This window comes from Rhagoletis pomonella, unplaced genomic scaffold (assembly GCF_013731165.1).
Source record: "Rhagoletis pomonella isolate Grant_MI unplaced genomic scaffold, Rhpom_1.0 Rhpom_scaffold_00004, whole genome shotgun sequence".
NCBI lineage: Eukaryota > Metazoa > Arthropoda > Insecta > Diptera > Tephritidae > Rhagoletis > Rhagoletis pomonella.
Genome location: NW_023458558.1, coordinates 5,916,353 through 5,935,066, shown reverse-complemented (window position 1 = coordinate 5,935,066; position 18,714 = coordinate 5,916,353). Strand labels below are relative to the sequence as shown.

Here is an 18,714-nt window from a genome sequence, read left to right as displayed (position 1 = left end):
CTCCATATCGAAACGTAAGACGTACTCTACGTCAAAATGATCGTCACATAAGGTATTTTGACAAAAATTCATCGATATTCATAAACCAGTCTTATACATATACAAATATCGATATAAGTAGGTATCGATACTTTCAGCCCGATACTTAGTTGGTATCGATACTTTATTTTGATGCTACTCCCAAGTACAGGTATCCATTCCATGGTATCGTTTTATCAGAGAATGTTAATTTAATTACATTAACATTCTCTGGTACTACCAACAGTTGTATTTTTTTTTACTGAATAAGGGGCCATTTAATTGCTATCTAGAGAAACCTTTTTAAAATTTTGACTTTCAATTTTATTTTTAACATTTTTTCATACAAGTGTCACGTAATGGAAATACCCATGTAAAAACATAACAAGGTAAAACCGTTGAGGGGCAGTCTGACGTTTGTCAACAATATCATTTTAAAATTCGAACTCAGCTCACACACACATTCTCATTTTTAATCTCAAACAACAATTTAATTTTTTTATTTTCAATTTTATATGATTTTAAAATGTTCGCAAACGTCAGAAAAAAATCATGGCCGACGAATTGAGAGCATGATTTTGCCTTCTAATGTTTTTTATCATGGAAATACCCATAAGTACATAATTAGCTTTTATATATTGAATGAGCCTACTTATTGTATAGTATATAATAAAATTTCAAATCTACATATTTATTTTATTTAAGCTTTCCAAATGCAATAGGAGTTCACTGGGATAACCTATTTCCTAGCTGTACGCAAGCGGTTGAAATCAACTTGGTTTCGAATCTGGTTGTTTACAACCCGAAGAATCGGCTGACTGCCTCTGAGGTACGTATGTAAATAGAACACGCACAAAAGGTTCTAAGCAACATCTTTCCGAAAAAAATTTACTTACTATTTTTATTATAACGACAAAGGGACTAAACATACATACAGATGTTATCACATATCATTTTACGTTTTACAGGCATTAAATCACGATTATTTCCAGTAGCAAGATACATGCTTCCAGTCGAAGAATTTGCCCAGTGTTAACGCAATTCTGTCGGCTTTGCCATCGGATTCTCCTTGCCGCAATGAGAAGAGAGTGGTCGAAATACGTACTCGATTGCAAAGAGCCTAACATGATGGACCAAATGTCTAATGGAAAGTTTGACCAAGGGCAATGTCCAGAACATACGCATGTGTGCACCTAAATTACACAAATTCTTATCCTGTTGAATAATAACAGCAACGAAACCAGTACTGAAGATGAAGCCGGAGCTCAAGGCGGTGACGAAGGAATCGATGTCGCACCGCGCATTTATGACGAGGTACGAATAGCAAATTCGCGTCAGAAAAACAACAAAACTGGTGGATCTGACGGCCTGCCTGCTAACAGATCTGGGGTTAAGGGTTTACTTTTAGTTTTCTTCTGCGTGCTCAATAATTTTGCGTTACCTGATACAAGGAGTGGTCTCGTTTACAAAGTCATCTAAAATTGTAGAAAACTATCACAGCGTTTGCGTTCCTTCCCAAATCCAAAGTAGGGAAATTGAGAGAACAACATGACATTATGCCGATTATGGGCACTGCCTTGCCCCCGGGCAAAGCTCTTTTAAGCTTTCGATACATTTTGTATAGGCGCGAGCAGAGTAAAAGCTCTCTCTGTCCAACGCTGCATTAGACCTTATGAATAAAAACTAAGCAATTGCTTTTTCTAAATTTCAGACCTACTACTCCTTTTTCAGTTTTAGTTCATAAAGCTGCAATTCATATTCAGAAATTCCATTTCAAATTCAGATAGTTACAATTCAAGTTCAGAATGTCCATCTCAAATTCAGAATTTTCTTTTCAAATTCAGAAAGTTGCAATTCAAAGTCGGAATTTCCGTTTTAAAATCGGAAAGTTGCAATTCTTATTCAGAAAGTTACATTTTAAATTCAGAATTTCCATTTTACATTCACAAATTTGCAATTCAAATTCAGAATTTTCATTTCAAATTCAGAATTTTCACTTCAAATTCAGAAAGTTGCAATTCAAATTCAAAATTTTCATTTTAAATTCAGAAAGTTGCAATTCTAATTCAGAAAGTTACATTTCAAATTCAGAGTTTCCATTTCAAATTCAGAAGCCTTCATTTCAAATTTAGAAAGTTACAATTCAAATTCAGAAAGTTACAATTCAAATTCAGAAAGTTACAATTCAAGTTCAGAAAATTTTCATTTAAAAGTCAGAAATCTCCAATTTATGTTCAGAAGACTAAGTTGTATCTTCGTTTGTGACCATTTTCGCCTATGCTAAATCCAGTATAAACAATATGGTCTAAAATGAAGTAACTTGTCAAACCAAGTATGGATATGCCCAATGTTGAGGGTCCAGGATTAACGAAGCAGAGGCTGCAGTACTTGGAAAAAGATTGATCATGTCAAGGTAGCCATATTAGGTGGAAATTGTGCTCGAGCAACACAGCAATGCTCATAATGAGCTCATTTAAGAGTCCGAAATGAGTGTGTTTCCCTTCCTGCGAAGGTCGATATGAGATTCAATTTACCGGCGATAAACACTTTGAGAGAAAAGCGCAAGTAAAAAAAGTCGTTATTGTATAGTTTTTAAATTTAACCCTCATTTGGGTTTACCAGGGGGTTTGGGAGAAAAGCGCAAGCGGCACGCAAGTCTTCGTCGGTTACTTTATTACATATCTTCTGTAACCATAGGCTAATTTCCTCCCACTAGGAAAATAACTCAGCGTTTATTTGCAAATAATACGTGCGTATAAGGGCGGTCATTGAAGAGGCGGTGAGCGAAGGGGGAGTGGGCGTGGCACCTCCAACCCCCACCTAGGCGCCCTATGGGTCCCAGGGACCCCTTAGAAAAATCGCCAAAAATCACAATTTTCACTTGCGTCCACAGTAGTTTTGCGTAGAATTCGTTTAATTTAAATTAAAATTATATCAGCTGTTCGTCTAACTTGCAAGTTTCTGCAAATTTTCTGTTCGCGTACTATTTTGGATATTTCTCTCTTGTGAGAGAACAGATGACATTTCGCCGGAATTTGGCAGTTGGTTGGTTTCTGCTGGAGATTTTAAACGAACGCACCTAATCGAGTCTGTACAAACCTAATTCAAGTTTTTTGCATACATTGGAAATTTTGAATTCAAAATTTGTTGAAATTAATGGTGATTCGCTAACCACAAAGCCAAAATTTTTTCAAAATCTGATGAGAAATTTAAAAGTAAATTTGGACCAAAATATTATAAAAAGATTTTATTTGGGAAGAACATTCTTTAGAATTCGATTTTTAAATCGCAAGATTAAAGAAACGAAAATTGTATATCAAAATAAGAAAATGAAAAAAATAACAACATAATGCACTAATGGTTTTTATTATAAAATAAAAAGAATAATTACAATGTAACAGTTTACATTTTATATATTTTTAATAAAAGAGGGGCAAACCACGTAAGTAAAAAAATATCAAGTACTGATTGTGAGTTTTGATTTGAAATATTCTCACATTGGTAAAAATATGGGAAAGAAAATACTCCGATGTATTGTTTTAATATTATCAAAGTGGCAAGGCCGTTGATAATACTGACAATTTATGAAACTTCAAAAAATTTTATTATCCGTCAAAAGTTGTTTATTGAAACTACCTTCTTTTTTGTATCATGATACTGACACATTTTATTGATTAAACAAATAACTACTTATTTCTTACAAGTTTAATTAGTCGCATTTTGTAATTTTTATCTTCCAAACCATCAAATTCAATTTTGTGATTTGCGTAAATGCCAACCAGCTGTTTTTGATCAGCTGTTTTCCTGTTGGCAAATTGCTGTTGGCAAACATTTTTCCAGCAGAAACCAACAGCTTCCCCTCAAAATGAAATGTCAGTTTGCTCTCTCAATTTCCCCTACTTTGCAAGTTTTTTGCGTACGCGAACGCAAAAACTTGTAAGTTTTGGTTAAACATGAACAATTGGGGTGTTCACAGTTCGTTCCAAATAGTGTCTCAAAATGTAGACGTCTACATTTTAAGACGTTTTCTAACCGTAAAATCTGTGGTGTTGTTGTTTCCCATACAAAATTGGAAAACGACGCCGTCTACATTTTGTCACACTCAAAGGTATGTTTTTTACGCGTCTACATTTTGCAACCTCGCAGCAGGGTTGCATTATGGCAATACTAATCACATTTTTTTTATTTATTGGGCACGTTTTCCGTATTTGCATTTAATTTGAGCGCAATTTCTGATGAAAAGAAACAAATCAAGGAAAAGGAATAACAAATATTACGAATTGGTAATTAAGTTAAATAATTACAATTTTTCAGAAACAAAATCGATAGGCGACATATAAACAATGCACGCAAACAAGAAATGTCTGGCAACACCAGCAAAGTTTTGAGACGATTTTGCGACGACTGCTAGAAAGGGGTGCTCACAGTTTGATGCTAAAAATGTCTCAAAATGTAGACGTCTACATTTTCAGACACAATTTGGAACGAACTGTGAACACCCCAAATTAACAGCTACGCGAACGAACCTATTATTTGCATTCCTTGCGGTATTGAGTACTAGTTGTTTTGTGTACTTTGCCGTTATAGGGCTTTTGCACGCGGCGATTTTTTATGCAACTTTTAGTTGAAAGCAAAAATCGCCTCGTCCGAACGGCACTTTCAACTAATCGCTTTCAACAAAGTTGGTCGCCAGCCAACTTTGAGCTGGTTCACCTTTTTTTCCTTGCAACCCTGTGTTTGTTTACATTGTGTATACATACTTTTTTCTTTTTTACTTTTATTTTATCTTTCAGCTTCGCTAAAAGCACTTCTACCAACGCCATTTGATAAAATTTTGCGATTTAAATCCATTTTCAATAATGTAAATAACCAGCGAACGGATTTTATAGAAATTTCCTTTTTTCTGCTAAAGAGATAGAGTATATTCGATTAAGAATGTCCACGATTTAGCTTTCCCTGATTCCATATATACACATTTGATGTTGCCTTTTTTGCCTTTTTTAAGATATTTGCCCTTTTTTTGCCTCTTTTAAGATATTTGCCTTTTCTACCTTTAAAAAAGTGATTATAGCATTTACAATATTTTTTTAAAGATGAAAAAATATACACATGCCCATGCGGCTTATAGAAGCGCCAAATTGGTGTTGGAAAGCCGTTTTCTCAGCTAACGTAGGCTTGGAGACAATAAGGGGTGTGGATAAAATTGTAAAGGGCGAGGAAAACGCCCTTATTCCTGATAATATGAACGTTTCCAACGTTCCATATTTAAATTGGGCTCCACTTGTATCAACTTATGTAGAGCGCACATTTAGTACATTCAAGGCTTTTCTTCGCGAAAATCGAATGAAAATGCTGCCAGAAAACGGCAAAATGCATCTTGTGGTTCAATGTTACTACAACTATACAGATTAAAGTTTTATGAGTTAGAAACTCGATAGGATAAAATAGTCAAAGATTCAAAGTACAAATTTTTCATATAATGAAACTAACTCATAGTTTTTCTCTTTTTACTTGTAATATAAACATTTCTAAAATAAATGTATTTTTTTATTGTTCATCGTATTTTCTGTCTTTTTTTAGTTTCCTATTTTGCTTTTTTTGCAATACCTAGTGCCTTTTCCTGCCTTTTTCGCTATTTTATTTGCCTTTTCCAGCCTATTTCGTTATTTTAGTTTGCCTTTTTTATAGGTTTTTAGGTCCTAAAATCCGTTCCCTGTAAATAACAATTCGTATTTTCACTTTCAACTTCTCATTCAACTTTTCTTGCCTGTAAAATCGCCGCGTGCGAATGCCCTATTAGGGATAAAACGATGTCATGGAAGTATCGATACCTGTACTTGGAAGTACATCGAAAGAAAGTATCGAGCTAAAAGTATCGATACCTACTTATATCGATATTTGTACCTATTAAGAATTGTTTGTATAAAAAACGCCATCACATATCTATGAATTTTTGTCAAAATAACTTATGTGACTATAATTTTTGATTTTAGGCGAATGCTACTTAATCTTTTTAAGAACAACTTTAAGTTTTAAAACATGGTTTACTAGGACGGCCTCCCAGAAAACAAGAAAAAAGGCCCAATACGATGTTTTTAAAAAGTCCCCAGAATTCTTTTAGCAGAATTATCTTCGTTTGTATGTATGTACGTGTTTTATTTGTTATACTTATTATTTATTTTGTATGTACGAAGAGAAACCGATTGAGATCAAAAACAATTATTTTATAATTTATTTCATACAAAAGAAATTTGCAGGTCGTTTTTGGGATTTGGGCGGAAGGGGAGGAGCGTGGCCCCTAAACCCCCTTATTCCAAAGGGGACAGCCTCCACTTTACGAAAAGTCGAATCCCCCCTTCGGAGCCTCCCACAGACCCCTAGGGAACCGTTTGAAAATGGGCGAAAAACAGCATTTACCGAGGGAAATTGAGCAGTTTGAAGTGGAATATAACCCAACTAACAGAATCTGTGGGGTTTTTAAATAAAAGAAGTTATCCCAAGGTGGTTATCAGGCGAAAAAAGGGGGGCTGAACACCTTTCGCAGAGAAGACCTTTCTGCGTAGGCGGCTTTCGGCCGCACTTAGGGATTATAACCCTCAGGCAGTAGAATTCTCCTTTCTGTCCCTGCAAAAATCGTAGGACCATGTAGTCTATTTGTGGCTTATTGGAGTACCTACAAAGTGCTCCTCTGTCATGCGGGAGCGGACCAACTCGTGTCGCTGCACCAGCTTATTGCTATCCGATCACTGCTCGTGTTTTAACGAAAGCATTTGAAAGCAAATTTGCATGTCTGGCTGTGGCTGAACGTGTAGAGATGTTCGCTGTTAGTTGTTAGCTCCCAGCATGTTCAGGTTCGAATGCCTTCAGAGGCAACATGTAGTTTTCAGTTTTTGTTTTTAGTTTTTATTAATTTCCAAAAATCATCTGAGAAGTGAAGAACAAAAGCGGGTACAAACGAAAAAATATAACAACAATGCCATTGTTAATATGTTGGAGTAGTTTTGTGCCAGTCTTTTGTAATGCAGGGATGGAGTATATGGTCCTGCGCTAGGACATCGCAATGTTAATTGGACCATTTTTTTTATATGAATTGTGGTTAATTTTGTAGTACTACTTGCTCCTTTGGGAGTACTCTTTACACGCATGCATGTAGTCGAGATTTTTGCAGGGGTGTTGCCAAAGAAGGGGGGCTGAACACCTTTTGCAGAGAACACCTTTGTATATTTTTAATGCTTACTGGTTTATATCCTATTTTATTTTTGTCTCTCATTATTTTGCATATTTTGGAGTTTGACAGCTGAACTCCGCCATTTAATTTGCATGAACCAAAAATACAAGATCACGCCTTCTTCTTAGTAGCCCGTTATAATCGCATTTAGGAAAAAAGTTGGGCGACTTTGACATTAGCCGTTTGTTTACATTTGTTCGTTGTTTACAATTTGGTGGTGGCTTTTTACTGCAATTTTCTTAATTTCCGCTTGTGACAACGTGTGTTCACGTAAGGTAAGGAATAATTTAACACAACGCCATGATTTATAGAAGAATTTGCATAATAAAAATGATTATTCATGCGTTCAACAATTACGCGGTTTTTGCGTTCTCTTCGTTGTTTACTTCTTACAACAAAGATGGCGTCGAGATTTCAACAGCTAGAAAATAACTTTTTTCTTTCTTTCGGGAAGGCGTGATCTTGTGTCTTTCGTTCATGTTTAATTTGCATATGCAACCAAAGTCAGATGCATGATTTAGAAGGTGTTTTTATTTAATAAATTGTGATTAATTGGTTAATATTAAAGTCATAAAGAAAGTTATAACTCATCGAGTAAAGTGTAAAGTTAAGAAGAAAAGAAAAATATATTGCTGAAGTGGCTGCTTTAAGGAGAATACGAGTGATAAATTAACGCTAATTTCCGAATTTTACAAAAAAGGGCATATTTCTAACCCAATTTGTAAATAAATTAGTGACCAAAAATTACAAAATTGGGTGCTAAAATAATGTTTAGACCCTTTGCTACAAGTGTGTGCAATTTTTTTTTTTTTTTTGATCGGGCCACCCCTTTGGACGCAATACCTCGAAATAGATCGGCAACGTACTAAACCGTACCCGAATTAATTAATAAAAGTCATCTGTATCATAACACTGTTCAACAGCACTTCTGCAAAGTAACAATGGTATATTTCTGAAAGATTTAATCATGTTGATAATTTTTAGAATGAAAAGCTGCTAAGTACATGTGTAGAAAATTAAAAGGGTAGGGAAAAAACTTTTCAAAACATTTCCTTCAATAATTTTGCAGAAGGCTCCGTTGCTAATTTAAAGATTTAGATTTTTTTGTGAGCTTATCGTTTTTCTGTGCCTCTTTTGGACTTAGTAAATTTGCCTTTAATTGAATATAAACTTGAAGACGTTGCGTTTTTAATTTACCTTGCTTCCTATATCCAAATATGAGTTTTCACAAAAAGTGGACTTAGCAACTTTTCGCTTCAAGCTAGCGATATGTTAGTGAGATGATTATAGGTCTTTCCTTGTCGGAATTTTTCATTGGCAACTAAACTGCCAAACATTTTTAGATATTCACAATAATAATTCGATTAAAAAAGTCCGGAAATAAAATTTTCACTGAATCGGGTTTCGATATAAGTACTTTCTTCCGATACCTAATCAGTACTCGGTTCAAAAGTATCGATACTAAAATTACTTGGTATCGGACGAAAAGTATCGAGTATGTACTTGCATTTACTAGTATCCTTTTATCCCTATTTGCCGTACAGTTTAGCCAAATAATAAATTTTTTTGAAGATTGCGTGTACCCACATATTATATTTTTTCGGAATGCGGGATGGAGTAAAGAAAGCTTTTTTGCAAGCGTGTATTAATCATGGTAGCCTAAGCACGGAGCAAATCAATGATGTTTTACCGCCAATTTGCCAAACATGTTTGTATTCAAAAACAAAAGTCCCATTTGCTTTCTTTAAAGTGTTTTGTAACAGATGATGCGGACGACGCTCTGGATGTCAAAAAATTGGTACTAGAAATAAATAATGATTTGAAAGAGCTAAATCAGGAATTAAGTTTTATAAAACACCCGCTGCTGGATAAAGAGTTTTTGGTTTTTGGTCTTACCTTCGAAACGCTAGCCAGCAAGCATCAGCAACATTATACTGAAGCGGATCAGATGTATTTTGCTAAATTAGTAGAAATAATGGCTCCTCAAGAAGATTATAGTATTTCTTGGGTAGATATGTACAATCTCTCGAGTTTAACCCCTACTGCACGGAAGCATTTGCCAAAGACTCGAATTCAATTTCTAGTAAAAAAGTGGACTGATCAGGGCTATTTTTTAGAAATGGATGATAAAATATATTTTGGGCCGCGTATGTTAGTGGAATATGCCAGTCATTTGAAGACTCATTACTCGGACTACATCAAAGACTGCCCTCTTTGCAAAAAAATTGTGTTATGGGTAAGAAAATATAAAACATTGTACAGAAAGGATATTTATTAATTAAATACATCTGCAGGATATAAAATGCTCGGGGTGCGGAGCCAAAGTTCATAAAGAGTGTATAAGGACTTTTTTGAAACGTAATTCTAATTGCCCAGCTTGCAGTAACGTATGGAGTACAGCATTGAATTAAAACTTACATACATTACTTCATATTTAATAGTATTATAATATTTTTCCATTATACAAATACGCACGGCGTGTGTCAGTGAAAACGTACAGTAGATTTTTTTCCATTTCTCGAATATATTTTGTTTTATTTAAGTTTTATTAATTTAAAACAAGTAATTATCAAGCAAAAAGCAAACCCGACTTCATTTTTCATATAAAAATTTAAGATTATCGTTAACTTCTTTATGATCCGTTGATCGGATTTAAACCAAATTAATATGGGACCACCTGTGAAGAAGAACTTTTCTTTAAAAAGGATTATCGAAACCGGTTAATGTGGTCCAAAGTTATGCGGTAACATACATAAAGAAAATATTTCTCCTTTTTGTGATGTCGGTTAAAAAATAAAGTTCACGCTACAACAAAATTCATAAACCTCGTAGCTTGTACCAAGGCGTATGTATTTAACACGCAGATATTCATACTGTCATTGGTATGCATTACAACAAACACAACATTTTGACGCAATGTTGGTCACGGCGAAAAAATCAAGCGACCAGCACCACCTTGTTTTACAGCTTTGTAACAATTAAAAAAATCGTCACATTTTAAAGTGCCAAAATTTCGGCAAAATGTCATCTGTTCTCTCACAGGAGGAAAATATCCAAAATAGTACGCGAACAGAAAATTTGCAGAAACTTGCAAGTTAGACGAACAGCTGATATAATTTTTGTTTACATTCAAAACTGTAAAATTTAAAACGTACGAAAAAAGTTTTAAGTCGAAAATCAGTTTTAGCAACGAAAGCATGTTTTCGATGTCGTTCAGAACATGGTATTAGATAGGTCGTTCGTCTACTCAGCAGAGCCGAGCACAATTCGGCCGATACCGGCTGCAGTGTGCGCGTAGCGTAAGAGGAAGAGAAGTGCATGAACCCGGCCTCAATCAGACGACAATTAAAGGTACGACCGCACTAGGCGACGCGACACGACACTACACAGCGCGGCAAAATATTCTTGGCATGTATTCTTATGGAGCATACCGCACTACGCTGCGAGGCAAAGTTGATCAACTAGGCAAAAATGTCGAGCCGCGTGGTGTCGCGGAGTTCCGGTACCGCATAGTTCGGTATACCCAGCGGAACGACATAACATTCCGTACTATATTTTTAACTTGAAGTAATTGGACTTCCAATTGTGAGTGCATATTCAAATGCATTTCATTCAAGAAAATTGTATGTAAAGAAACATAATATTTGAGAAGAATTCGCCAAGGAAAATAAAAGGCATTAACATTACGTCAGCGTCACTGGCATCCATCTTGTATGAAGGTTTTGATACAAATAAATTAAAAAATTTGCAGCTAAGTGTCGCGCCTCTGCAGTTTCAGTGCGATATACCAAAAAGTGTCGCGCCGTGCCGCTGCAGTGTCGCGTCGCTTAGTGCGGCCTTACGTTTTTTAAGGATAATTTCAATGCTCTGGAGCTACCGCGTGCACTGTAAGCAAAAGTTAATGCCTTCAAGGTTTTTCTTTTATCGTTTTCAAAGCATATTGAGGACTTCCAAAAGAAGCTGTAGTATAATTGGTTAATATACAAATGACCCAACTTCGTTCAACTTCAATACCTTCGCTCATAAAAGCTTGCGCGGCTCTTCGCTTTTTCGCAGAAGGAAGTGTCACAGCAATGACTTTAATTCGGAAAACTTGATGTATCGGTAGTTTTAAAGAGGTGCTTCAGTTGATAAAGGAAAAAATTTGCAATCAGTGTTCGCTTTTGTTTCGCCAAAAAGGCGTACTCCACGGGAACTGAAATTTCAAGTTGTTTGGTTATTTTCACCATATTATGTAAAAGCATTGCAAAATGTTGATATCGTTCAAATCATTAAAGTTATATATGCCACTTTTCAATTTTCGCTTCTAAATACGTTCCTAAAACATTCCCAGTTGTCAGTTGCCAGTTGCGATCTGTAATATCGTTTTGGCAACTAGCAACGCAACAGAAGTTCGATTGCTATCGATAATCGACTCATAAATATGTTCAGAAAACTCTACCTATTCATGAAAACCGAGCCATCCTTCTGCAATACGTTTGTATTAGGGAATTTACATTATTCAACTTTCACAGGCGATTAGTTGAACCAAAAGTTGAACGAAAGTAGGCAGCCGACCAACTTCATTGAAAGCGATTAGTTGAAAGGCCGTTTACACCAGGCAATTGTTGCTTTCAACTAAAAATCGCCTCATGCAAATTCCCTATAAGATTCCAACCCAATTTCAAGAAGTGGAATGACCGATACATATATTTTTCATCTTAGGCCCTTATTATGAGCTGCATTCGATTTTCGATCTTCGCTGGCTATCGAAGATCGAAAGTGAAATTCGTATTATGAGCTATGCAAGCGTGTCGAAATTTTCGTTGAGTATCGAATTTTCTGTCGAACAGAATTTTGCTTTCGATGGTGTAGCGAAGTGTTAGAAAATTGTGAAAAATGTATGATTTTGTATATGTTTTCTTACATTTTGGCGGCTAGACATTAATTTTAAACAATTTTTATTAATTTCATGCAGTTCTAACATCTTGAATACTAAACACAAGCTCGAAAGGCTGGTTTTACTTGTGAAAGAAAATCTCAATACTCTGTTGGCACGATCTCTGAGAACAAAATCGTAGCGCTGTTGATAGTTTTAAAATATTTTAAATAGATTTGGCTCACAAACGCCTCTTTAGATGGTCGGAACTTTTTAATGAATCTGTAGACAAATTTCTTAAATATATTTTATATCAAAATATATTCGAAAGACTAATAAACTTAAACTCTCTTAAACATTTGCTACTCCTGGCCAGTTTACTAAGCTCTCATCCTCTGACGAATCGTTGAACCAGAACTCGTTGTACTCATTTTACCACGTTTTTATAAACTTGCTTTCTTTTTTACTTCATTTTAATTAGAACAAATTTACATAAATATGTATAAGCACACTATTTAGTTTGCTCGATTTGTAAACAAAGCTTCTCAGCGGTGAAAAATATACTATTGTGAACAACCTAAACGAGCGAAATTCACAATAGCGCTATTCTTCATCGAATGAGTGCCATAATACCAAATGCAAATTCGTTCGCTCAGCACTTTCGACCACAGTCGAAAATCGAATGCAACTCATAATAGGGGCCTTAGTTATTTACCCTGGCGCCATTTAGACGTATTTAAAAGATAAAACACGAGCAAATTTTGTTTAGTTTTTTATTTAAGCAACTTCATAGGAATTCAATTTTTTAATCAACCTACCTGTTATTAGTGCCAACTCCAGCAGTCACGTTAACATGTAGAACGGAATGCGGTGTCCTCCAAAAGAGCCAGATTTCCGATTTGTCCCCATTTTGACAAAGTTCAGATAAGGTAGTTTAGTGCACACTTTGCACATCAAGTCTTGTAAAAAATATGTATATAATAATTAGTAACTCTTGTAAGCGTTTTTCTAGGGTACTTGTTGCAAATTTAATAAGGTGCTTCATCTCAAGCTAAGTTTATTAAAAGCCCTTTTGTAATCATTGTTGTTTTAATCATTGGTTAGAGTATGCAGTATAGCTTGTTGTCACTGCGCTATCTTAGAAAAAACGTCGTTTTTTTGATGTTCACTCACTCGAGGGGATTGTAGTATTGACAATTTCTAGGGTGCGTTCAGAAATGCATCAAGCCAAAGCATCAGTCTCGTGTTATTTCTAAACTATAACTTATGGAAATGTCAAATATGCGCAACCACGTTTAAAAGCTGAATTTGAACTTAATTCCGTAAATAAGACATTTCCATCAATAATAGTTTAGAAATAAAAGATACTGATGCTTTGGCATGATGCATTTCTGAACGCACCCCTATTTAGAGAATCTGTGATGATACAATTCAATTTTTTTGAATAGAAGTATTTCTTGATTTCACGCTTACATAATTTATTTTTGTTTATAATTTAAAACTATAACTAGATTTATTGGGGTAACTCATTTTGTTTGTCAAGTAGGTCTAGTTTTCCATCATTTTTATTTTTGTCTAAATTGGCTCAAAGTTGCTCTGTATTATTTTTAATACTTTTAATTATTAAATGCTTGTATGAAAACTTATAAATGTCTTACAAGTAAAATTAAATTAAAGACCCGAAAGATAAGACAGGTGTTTTTAAATACACAGAACATGTAAAATTATCAAATGTATGCATTGTTCGCATACTTCTTTCCTTTGTGGATATTCTATAGCATGTTTTGGTTTATGTAGTGGATTACATTAAAAATACGTTCACTACAAGATTCGGTTATGTATTCTGTTTCCTTCGTACTCGTGTGAATGTGAAATAAATTTTTTATCTGTATAAATTTCCTTATTTGCCTATACAAATGTAGATAGTTTAGCGGTTGAACTGCAGTTGTCTGCAATATTTATTTCATCTGATTTCAATTCTCTTTCTGCCTGCCTGCCTGTGCCTAGACTGCCTGTCTTTCTCTGATTGAAACTGTATAGTACTATGTACTTTACCTATGTTTAAGAAAGAAAAATTGGTTTAATTAAATTGGTTTAGTATGTACTTATTACTATAGTCACGTAGCAATATTTTGCCACTTTTTTTTAAACGAAAAAGATTTTAAACATAAATTGCAACTTGGGAAATAATACGTTATAAAGCTTTATATACGAATGAAACCGCTACTGTAAGGATAACTGAAATGCAATACTACAATGCAATAATTCCTTACCTCCAAGTTTAATATCTTCGGTTTCCGCCGCCCATGTTGCCGCCTCCCGGGCCACCACCGCTATTGTAGTTATTACCGCCAAAACCACCGCCTTGGCCACCACCAGTATTGCCACCTTTAACCAAACATTTTTACAGCTATTTACTTTTTCAAGTTATTTAATATCGGTTTTTACCTTTGTTGTATTGATTGTAAGGAGCGGCGCGGGTATTTCCAAAATTATTACCCCCCCTCTGGGGTCCTCCACCGTAACCCTGTTGGTAATCACTACCAAAACTACTATTGTTGCTACTCCATCCATTATTGGAGGTATTAGCCGGCCCACCAAATCCGCCACTATTATTCCACCCGCCATCATTTGTAGCTGGGTTGTTCCAAGGTGCCGGCTGATTATTCCAACCGCCTGGACCACCACCGGGACCCCCTTGGTTTCCACCAAAGTTCCCATTATTTCCAAAACCACTTCCGCCCCAATTTCCTCCATTCTGTCTGTTGTTTCCTCCCCATCCTTGACTACTACGTTCGCCACCACGTCCGCCACCACGGCCGCCTTGGGCACGTCCACCACCACTACCACCACCACCGCTGCCACCACCTCCGCCGCCACCACCACCTTGGCGATCCATATCCTATTTTGGAAGAATATTTTGTTAAATTAAATTCCCTAAAAACGTTAATTTCAAAACATGCCTGTTTAGCAATGGCTTTCTTGACATCAAGGACCTTATTTTTTATGGTATGATTTTTTTGCAAAATAATTTTGTCGACAGGGTCATAATCATCAAATTCGATAAATGCGAATCCACGTTTCTTCCCAGTTTCTTTGTCTGCAACTATGTTTATTCCAACAATGTTACCATATGACTTGAAATATTCGCGTAAACATTCCTCGTCATGATCGTCGCGAAGACCGCCAACGAATAATTTCTTAACAGTGGCGCCTGCATTTGGGCTGTCAATTTCTTGGCGTGGTACGGCCCGCTTGGGTTCTACTGTACGCCCATCGATTTTATGAGGGCGTGCGTTTTGGGCATTGTCAATCATATAAGACTGAGAGTAGGTAATAAAACCAAAACCTCGTGAACGCTTTGTCTTGGGATCCTTCATTACAACCACGTCGACGATGTTACCCCATTTTTCAAAGTGAGCTTTCAAGCCATCGTCAGTAGTGCGGTAGTCTAAACCACCGATAAAGAGCTTCCTTAACTGTTCCGGTTCAGTAATGGGCTGAAATATCGCAAAATGTGTTAGCATATCGTTGAGTGCAGTTTTGAGTATAAGAAAACAGTTTAAAGAACTTGTTTTAGAAAACAAAATTTTTTTTTGGTATTTCAATTACTCAAACTGTTTCACACATAAAGAATTATTTGGCCCTGCTAAAACTATACCTCCATTAAAACAATTATACTTAAGATTTAGAATATTAATCAGTGATGGAAAATAAGTGTGCATTGTGCAATTTTCAGCCATTTCGGAAGCAGCCCGCACCTTAAGCACAATCGATTGATTTTCGGCACTATTTTTGCTTAGTTAAGTGCGCAATTAAAAATTGAATCTCATTTAATATATACTTAAGATTTAAATAATCATATATTCGTTATCGATATTTTAGTGGATCAGATGCCGAGACATCATAAAACAGAAATTAAAAATTTTAAATTAAATGCTTACAATTTGATGTTAAATTTTGCCAAGAATTAAGACAGAGACTGGATAATAAAATTTTTTTAGGGAGTGTCTACTTATACGCGTCACAGTAACTTTTACCGTAACCACGGTAAAAATTACCTTATATCCATGGTGAAAATTACCGTAGATCCACGGTGAAAATTACCGTGGCACATGTGTGTAGACACTGTCAATTTTTTTAAAGCCGTTTCGGCTCTAGCGCCGAAGGCAGGAAAACAGAAATAATCTGGCTATAGAGACGTGTGCTGCTCTTATACAATTACTACCTATTATATTTGTTTTGTAAAGAGTCAAGTTTTCTCAATTGGGCCACCCAGAGTAGACTTTTCGATTCTTTATGTTTCATTTACCGATTTTGAAAGTTAACATTCTTTGCAATATTGACATCATAGATTTGCGCCAATTTTACTATTTTTCACGAGTTATTTGCATACAAACTTTTAAGCAGGCTTTTACACTTTTTGAAATATTTTATCAACCATTCATTCGAATCTTATGATTTTTTAACAGCAGTGAGAGAACTTATCGGGCAACAAAATAAAGGCGTCAGTTTGTAAAATTTCAATTCTTTTGCGAAAAATTATCTTTTTTTAATTAATTGAATTTTTTTTCCAACTTCTCATATATGTATCTAGGAAAAGGCTGGCTTTCAAAACGTATCAATGCAATGTTTGGAAACTGTTATACTGCGGTGTTCAAACTGTTTGTATATACAGAGTTGCGACACATTGCAACCATATACATTGCATATTTTAAATACTCAATATACCAATGAACTATTTTTATGAATTTTCCATTTTTAAATCACCACTGTTTAAAAAATTATAATATAGTAAGTGAAGTGTAAAAAAAATTATAATTTGATAATTCTGATTTGATACTTAATTTTGAAAATTTTATTTTTTGCTTTGAGTCCATTTGTATTATATTTTTTTTTTTAACTTTTTCCATTTTTTTGCTAAGAAGCTTAAAGCCAATCAAAGGTACAGTAATTTCTTTATGCTTTTTTTAATGCTTTTTGAATTCTTTTCCTAGGTATAGGTATGAGAATTTGGTAAAAAAAATAATTTATTTAAAAATTTTTTATAAAACAAGAATCGAAGTTTTACAAACTGACCACTTTATTTTGTTGCTCGATAAGTTCTCTAACTGCCGCAAAATAAATCATAAGATTCGAATGAATGGTTGCTGAAATATTTTAAGAAGTGTAAAAGCCTGCATAAAAATTTGGTTGCAAATAACTCGTCAAAAAAATAAAATGATCGCAAAATCTTTGGGGTCAATAATGCACGCCATTGTTAACATTCAAAACCGATCAACGAAACAAAAAAAAAAACGAAGTCAACTTTGGGTGGGAAAGTTGAGAAAGCCCGACTCAAAAGTTATAATTTCAATATATTTTTTCTGATAATTCATTATATAAGGATCTTTCTATTAAGCGAACTCTTCATGCAAGAATGAGGTTCCCGTGAGATTTCTATTTTTCTTATATGTACATATCGTCGTCGTCATGGATAAAAAATGTCGTATATTAATTTCTCAAAAACGCGGAGATTTTCTCCAAAGTCTAAAAATGTTACTAGTTCACAAAACTGCTAAATTATTTAATTTTTAATGTTTATTGGTAATTAGTTTTCAGTTTATGAAGGATTTTCTTTAGTAAAATTTTGTCGTAAGCGCCATTTGTCCACCAATCGAAAGACCTTATTTCAAAACATATAACTGCATCTAGAACCAAAAATCGTTAAAATGGCGCTTACGACAATCTTTTACACAGGCGACGATATGCAATAAGTACTGTAAAAGAAATGGTACATCAACGATTTTTTATTTATTGGCAAATTGACTTGCATATAGGCACATTTTTTCCATCTGATATGAATGCATGCGTTCGAGAAAAATCACACGACAACCAAACCAACATCCGCCATTTTGTTTGCCATGTGACGCTTACCAATGACGCAGCATTTGCATAGATTTCTAAGGTTTCTACCCCCTTTTTATTTACGATATTTTGTGTAATTTAGTGCTAAGAGAAAATATGTACATTATATACGAGATAAAAAAAAAATTGTGATATTAAAAGAAAATGTGCTTACCTCATCATTATAATTTCCGTTTGAATTTCCATTCTCTACATCAGCCATTTCTGTAAAACTTTAATGTTATGGTCTTGAAGCTTAATTTTCTGAACTTTTTATACAAATTACAAATGGAATAATTTCCTTTGTATATTTTGTCTGCAAAGTAAAATATATATTAACCGAACAAGAAGCTCACCGAATCAATACTGCTGTCGTGGGCTGCAAAAATGGCGACGCAATCGGATAAAAAGTCCAGCCTTGCCGGCAATTATCGAAAATATCGGAGATGTCCCGAAAGCAAGGACTACTGCGAAGATGCCAGACTGCAAATAATTTCACCTCATTCACAGGCTGCCTTCACTTGCTTGAACATCTCGCGTTCTGCTTCTTTCTATCGCAAGCGAGATAGTTTTGTTGACTGGGCATTTGACATCATAGAACCCGCTTAAAAAATCGACTTTTCTCACTCTCTTTTCTTGTGTCGTACGTTCATGTGGGACACTTGCTTTCATTTCATTTTAATTTTAGAGGCGATAAGTTGAGTCAAAAGTTGGCTAGCTCCCA

At 35.0% G+C, this 18,714-nt stretch overlaps 4 protein-coding genes across 8 annotated transcripts in view; 2 read left to right on the top strand and 2 right to left on the bottom strand.

Annotated features, from left to right (window-relative positions):
- LOC118736866 (cyclin-dependent kinase 20) overlaps positions 1 to 1,620 on the top strand; it is a 16,282-nt gene extending 14,662 nt beyond the window's left edge. Inside the window, exons 5-6 of the mRNA XM_036466962.1 lie at positions 724 to 847; positions 987 to 1,620. Coding sequence (XP_036322855.1) covers positions 724 to 847; positions 987 to 1,013 — 151 coding nt within the window. The 3' untranslated portion in view covers positions 1,014 to 1,620. The remainder of the gene's footprint in view (positions 1 to 723; positions 848 to 986) is intronic.
- LOC118736862 (gamma-aminobutyric acid type B receptor subunit 2) overlaps positions 1 to 13,007 on the bottom strand; it is a 51,624-nt gene extending 38,617 nt beyond the window's left edge. For all 3 annotated transcript variants that reach the window (XM_036466955.1, XM_036466953.1, XM_036466956.1), the window contains exon 1: positions 12,923 to 13,007. The gene's annotated coding sequence lies outside the window, so the exon portion shown is untranslated. The remainder of the gene's footprint in view (positions 1 to 12,922) is intronic.
- Positions 8,765 to 9,769, top strand: LOC118736865 (non-structural maintenance of chromosomes element 1 homolog). The gene is made up of 3 exons (XM_036466961.1): positions 8,765 to 8,954; positions 9,010 to 9,482; positions 9,541 to 9,769. Exons 1-3 carry the CDS (start codon positions 8,852 to 8,854, stop codon positions 9,655 to 9,657), a joined length of 693 nt encoding a protein of 230 aa, XP_036322854.1. The 5' UTR covers positions 8,765 to 8,851; the 3' UTR covers positions 9,658 to 9,769.
- LOC118736863 (heterogeneous nuclear ribonucleoprotein 87F) lies at positions 12,861 to 18,389 on the bottom strand. Of its 3 annotated transcripts, XM_036466959.1 has the most exons (6): positions 18,347 to 18,389; positions 18,166 to 18,215; positions 15,068 to 15,604; positions 14,553 to 15,006; positions 14,378 to 14,492; positions 13,145 to 14,159 (listed from the first exon to the last, which is right to left on the bottom strand). In XM_036466959.1, exons 2-5 carry the CDS (start codon positions 18,211 to 18,213, stop codon positions 14,386 to 14,388), a joined length of 1,146 nt encoding a protein of 381 aa, XP_036322852.1. In that variant the 5' UTR covers positions 18,214 to 18,215; positions 18,347 to 18,389; the 3' UTR covers positions 13,145 to 14,159; positions 14,378 to 14,385. The 3 variants fall into 3 exon arrangements, with proteins under 3 accessions (XP_036322851.1, XP_036322852.1, XP_036322850.1); XM_036466958.1 differs by lacking the exon at positions 13,145 to 14,159 and adding an exon at positions 12,861 to 13,063 and having other exon boundaries at positions 18,166 to 18,380; XM_036466957.1 differs by having other exon boundaries at positions 18,166 to 18,380.
- Positions 18,390 to 18,714: the final 325 nt, after the last annotated feature.